General features: G+C 51.9%; 1 protein-coding gene across 1 annotated transcript in view; it reads right to left on the bottom strand.

Moving 5' to 3' along the window:
- Positions 1 to 3: 3 nt before the first annotated feature.
- Positions 4 to 5578, bottom strand: part of LOC104411621 (potassium channel subfamily T member 1) — a gene marked incomplete at its 3' end in the record, with an annotated part of 27021 nt that continues 21446 nt past the window's right edge. Inside the window, exons 8-16 of the mRNA XM_010022083.1 lie at positions 5070 to 5144; positions 4637 to 4720; positions 4102 to 4196; positions 2398 to 2578; positions 2144 to 2308; positions 1184 to 1320; positions 890 to 953; positions 438 to 546; positions 4 to 42 (exon numbers count right to left, since the gene is read on the bottom strand). Coding sequence (XP_010020385.1) covers positions 4 to 42; positions 438 to 546; positions 890 to 953; positions 1184 to 1320; positions 2144 to 2308; positions 2398 to 2578; positions 4102 to 4196; positions 4637 to 4720; positions 5070 to 5144 — 949 coding nt within the window. The remainder of the gene's footprint in view (positions 43 to 437; positions 547 to 889; positions 954 to 1183; positions 1321 to 2143; positions 2309 to 2397; positions 2579 to 4101; positions 4197 to 4636; positions 4721 to 5069; positions 5145 to 5578) is intronic.

The following is a 5578-nucleotide window of genomic DNA, read 5'->3' as shown; positions in this document are numbered from 1 at the left end:
CCAGCATGGCATATTTGCACTCCTCTTCACAGACGACGTGATCTGAAAGGCAGAGGGGACTGTCACTGTCGCAGCAGGGAGGGGGATGTCCTCACTGTCCTCACTGACAGTGCCTGGACATGTGGTAATTTTGGGGTGGTGTTCGGGGCTGGATGCTTCCTCCTCCTGCCGGTCTGGGATGGTTCTCAGCTGATCAACAGCCCATGGGGAACACCATGAATGGGGTTGATGCAGACAGGAAAACAGGGAAACAAGCTGGAAAGGTGGACACCAGCCCACTGAGGCCACTACTGCTGCATCTGTGGGGATGTTGCTGCAGGCTTTAGTGCACATGATGATAAAGGGGCTGACAGCCTCTTGCAGCAACCAGGAGGACTCTGTTCTGGTTTTGGCTGGGATAGAGCTAATTCTCTTCCTGCACAGCCCCTTCAACTCACCAGCAAACTTGACGTGAAACTTGTTTTCAGGCTTTAAAATCTGAACATAGAGAGGACAGTTTGGAGCAAAGTCTTTCACAGCCCAGGCTCTCAGGATGGTCTGGTGATCCTGTCAAGGAGAAGAGCAAGAGCGACTTGTCTGATGGCTTATTCTCCCCAACGCGTCTACACCCAGGATGAACTGCAAAGCACCCGGTCACCGATGCAAAGGGTCCTCCAACACCCCAGTGGGGATAACTGCCTTCTCCTGCTCCCCAAGACCCAGCACTGATGGGAAGCTGGGGCAGCAGAAGGAAGGTGAACCCGCAGGGACTCAGCTCCCAGTGCTCTCACTCCAGCTGCCTCCTGGTGCCCTTCTGTGCCAGGCAGAGGCGAGATGCAGCCATCACCCCGGTCCCTCATGGCTGAGCCATGAATGACCTCTGACCATGCCACCCCCAGGCCTGGCTCACCGCCGCGGTGCGGTCCACCTCGTTCCGGCTGCTGAGGATGAAACAGGCTTCTCCATTGTCCATCCTGCAAACAGAGAGCAGCGATTCCATGAATTGCAATGGCCAACAAAGCTGGGCATCTGCCTGTACCAGCCAGGGCGCTGCCAGCCCCCTCCGAGACCCCAGCAAAGATATGCAGGGAAGCCCATCATCATGCATCTGGGCTGACATTACTGGGGACCCTCCTCTGTGGCTCCAAGGTCTGCATGGCAGAACCAGCCTTGCTGTGGATGTGCAGCGTCTCCCTCAGCTCACTTGGCTCTCATGAGGTCCTGGTCCTTCAGCGCAGAGCCCTGGAGGTAGATCACTCGCTGTGACCACAGAGGGATCTGCAGGACCCGCCGCACCTGGATATCCATCTCTGTTGGGCAAAGTATCACCACGTAGTAGTCCTGGAAGAGAGAGGCTCATGTGGATTGGCAGGATGGAGGTCCTGCACGTGGGGCTTTGCTGCTCTGGGGCTTCTGATATTTGCTCCTGGTGTGTGACACCCCTTGCCCCTGCTCCAGGGTCCTACAATGGTCTTGGGAAACACATCAGCATCTCCTCCACCCTGTTCTGCATAATAAAGCCAATGCAGGTACATCTGACTATGGAACTAGGAGACAGCCATATGCTCACAGCAAAGTGGAGCCTCTTGCAGTTACTGCAAGGAGCAGGATTTTAAAGCTTGAATGTCAAGCTGGAGACAAGGCTGGGTGATGGTAATGAAATGTATGCGAGTGTTGGAATGAAATGCAAATCTGAAACACATCTGTGATGCTCTCATCCTGGGAAGCAGGAAAGGCACAGCCATTTGCAAGAAGACCACTCATTATGTGGGGATACTCCAGTAAAAGCTGGTTAAATCCCACAGAGGTTTAGCAATTACACGTTCTCTCTCCATCTGAGATTCTCCATTCAGCAAAGACATCTTTTACATTTAGAAAAGTCCCTCTGGTCCCTCTCCATGTGCTTACACAGTGCTGCAACAGGTCTGGCTAGAAAACAAGGGGGATCAGGCAGAGAGAGCCCTACCATGAAGACAGCAAAGCGAGGTGCCCTAGGGTACCACTTGTCACCTCTCCTTGGCCAGTACAGCACATGCTGCCACATCCACTGTAGCTGGGCAGGGTACCTACTACCAGCAGTGACCTGGCTGTGCCCAGCAAGGCTTTGAGCCCAGCAAGGGCAAGTGTTGACTGAGCACAGCGTGGCCACACGCCTGGTCCTCACCTGCAGCCGTGGGTGCGCATAAAACTCATTGAGGAAGTCCATGAGGAGATCGATCTTGAGGGAGCTGACACAAAGGACAACGTGTTTCTCCGTCTGGGCACGGTGACGGCTGTAATTGCCTCCCGACTTCTGCCGCTCCATCCACAGGTAGACGAGCTCCTCAAACTGCAAGCGAAGGCAGAGAGCTGATGTCCCCATCGGCAGGACCGCCCGCGTGCAGACTCCATCCCTCTCCATCCTTGTGCAGGCCTAACCTGGAGCGGCAGCACGACCAGGGCAACGCAAATCATTATCACGACGAGGAGCTGGGAAGGCCAGATCTTTGGTGTCACGTCTCCATAGCCCACAGTGGAAAAGGTGACGATGCAGAAATAGAAGGACTTGAAGAGGGAGAGCTTCTCACCTGCCCTTTCTAGATGCTGGATGCCACAGGTCCTGAAGGGAGACAGCGCACATCACAGCCTGTGCTTCCCTGCCCAGGAGACAGGCAGTGCCTGTAGCGCCTGTTGAAGTCAGCAGGGGACCCCAGAATGCAACTTAAACCCTTGTCCATGGAGGAAATCTTTCTGTAACACGCTGTCAGCATCAGCAGTGGATTTATGTCACCAGCAGAAATGATTCCACTGATGAAACTTACAGATGAAAGATTTAGTTTGATGTGGTTGCTCACCGGAGCAGCATTGGGAAGTCTAGGACATGGGTAACAGGCCACAGTAAGTCCATGCCATGGATAACATGTTGAACATCACCTGGGGGCTGCCTTTGCATTGCAAAAAACCCCAAAACATGGAAGCAAGCAGCTGTCCCAGTAAGGATCTGGAGAGACTCATCCCATGGTGAGGGCTCTCATAAGAGGGAATAGACAGATCCTACTCCCATGCCACTGCCCTTGGAAAGCCGTATCACAGAGCTACCTCACTACCAGCAGTTTCAAAGTTATCTTGCCAAACAGAAGCATGACCTAAGTCATCCTGCACCCAAATTGTAGCCCTGTCACATCCAACAAGACACACGACCACGGCCATAGCGTGCAGGAGGTGCAATGGGCAGGGAGCACTGATGAGCTCTGCAATTGCATTAGTCATTTGCATCAGAGGATTGTGTTTATTGCCAAAGACTCATGAGACTAAAAGCTTCATTTCCTGACCGTTCAGCAGCTCAGTGGTATTATACATTTCAAATCCCGACCAAGGGAGCCAGAGGAAGATTCAAAAAGCCTAATTTAAAGCTAAGTACCCAGCAGTGAGAACTGACTCCCTTATGAAGAGCTGCCCTTGTTGTTGGCAATGCGCGGGGTAAAAGGGCCAGTTAATTAGCAGGAGCCCCAGTGGCCTATTACACAAATGAGCTCTTTGTGTAATAGGTATCTCAAGTGGTATCTTGGTGGGGAGAAGAGCGTGGTCACAATCAGTGAGTGCAATGGGTCCTGGTGAATGAGGCATCACACATGTCCAAGCCTCTAGGGAGCTGCTGTTCCTGCCTTTGACCCTGCAGCACTCACAGCCATGCTCTGTATGCATCACCCATCTCCTTCCAACACCCTCACGCATGCCATTAAAAGGTTTCTGTTAAAATCATATAATTAGGGAAGATAATTAATTTCTAGAGTACACCTTCCACTAAAGCAGGTTGCTCCAAGCTCCGTCCAACCTGGCCTTGAACACTGCCAGGGATGGGGCAGCCACAGCTTCTCTGGGCACCCTGTTATACTTTCCTCAGCATGCACAAACCTCTCAGGTAGAAAAATCAGGCCAGGAGACACTGACTAAAAGCAGAACCTCCTTTGGCTTCCCAAATCACCACATTAGGTCCTGGCAACTCAACTTCCTTGTCCGCAGCTGGGAAGGTCCCATCCCACCTCCCTCTCCTGTAAGCCCGGCAAAAGCCCGGCTGGGATGTGCAAAGCTGTTTTTCCTGGGTGAAAAAGGTGGTTTAGTGAAAGGAAGAGCAACACTTACCCTGTGAAAACGAGACACAGGAGGGTGCAGATCAGAATGAGCACCTGGTTAAACATTGCAGATTGGGTCCTTTGTATGGCCCGGTGCAGGTCGTTCTGCAAAGAGAGGAGAGAGCTTTCACCAGCTCAGAGAGGCTGAGGGGAAAGTACCCCCTCATGTACCAACCCTGTCCCGCTGCCTCCAGCAATGCCCCCAGATGAAGTTCAGGCCAGAATTTGGCCCTTGAAAAGGGATGTACATTTCTGTGAGTTGGTCTGGTCTCTGCTGCCAGGAGAGACAACTCCAGTGGGCACATGGGAACGGCTGGAACATCTCGTCCTGCTGTAATACCATGTCCTGGGGACAGCCAGAGGCCGTCCCCCTCAGTGTGCAACCAACAGAATCAGTGTGGCTCGGACACCAAAGGGCTCCTTCTCTGCAGCAGGTCACAGCCTGGCATCACCTCCCACCACCCCCAGCATTGCTGCAGGCATGGAACACCAAAACCCCTTCACCCAGGGCAGGTCAAAGGGGTGGGATGCACCCAGTCACTCACAATCATGTTCTCCAGGGCATATTTGGCAAGCCAGCAGTTCAGAAACACGGGAATGAACAAATTCCGCAGAGGAGGCCAGAATATCTACAAAAGCGAGAGATATTCACAGAAAATTCCATGCTTTTCATAAAAATAACCCCTATAAACAGCCGATTTGAACCCTGTCAGGAAGGATCCATTTCCAAACTAAGCACCAGCCTCTCCAGAGGCTGCCACTGAAAGCAGCCCCAGCTGCAGCAGAGCAGCTGAAAAGGGAGGATGGTTTTTGGGATAACACTCCAGAGAAAGTCATTATATTGAAAAATATTGAAGAAAAAATATCCTGTCAGCTTTAAATACTACTTGGCCACACACCCATTTTTTATTTCACCACCAAAACTACAGCACTTACTAATCTTAAAGCTGCTTTAAAATGTCACCGGGAAACACTCACTGTGATAATAAATGGCACCGTGTTGATCATCTCAAGGATGAATGAAATGCGAAAAATCTGTTCCCAGATGTTCCCCTGAGGAATTAGAAACAAATAATAATTAAAGAAGCTTAAAAACCTGCCAAAGGACAATTAAAAAGCTCCCACTCTGCCACAGACCCTGCTAGATGGGGGAAGGATGCCAGAGGAGCAGATAGATGTTCCGGTTTGCCTGCGGGAAAGGGATGCAGCAGGCACACAGGCAATAAAACCTTCCCAAACTGCCCGGTCCTTTCTGCAACCACGACATCCCTCTGCCCATCACTGCTGCTGCCCAAAGCTGGGGGACAACAAGGCTTCGTGCAAGGATAGAGAATGAGAGCGATACAGATTGCTGGGTGACACAGAGTCTGACTCTCTGCTGCCAACTGTCCCAGGGACCCTGAGAAGATGCCATTTGTTCAGGTCACTTTTCTTGGCCATTTTACAGGGCTTTGGTCCAAAGGAGTCAGCTTGTGCCGCTCCCTGTC

Source organism: Nestor notabilis, unplaced genomic scaffold (genome assembly GCF_000696875.1).
Source record: "Nestor notabilis isolate BGI_N333 unplaced genomic scaffold, ASM69687v1 scaffold32559, whole genome shotgun sequence".
In the NCBI taxonomy this organism is placed as follows: domain Eukaryota; kingdom Metazoa; phylum Chordata; class Aves; order Psittaciformes; family Psittacidae; genus Nestor; species Nestor notabilis.
This window is presented reverse-complemented; position numbering and strand designations above follow the sequence as displayed.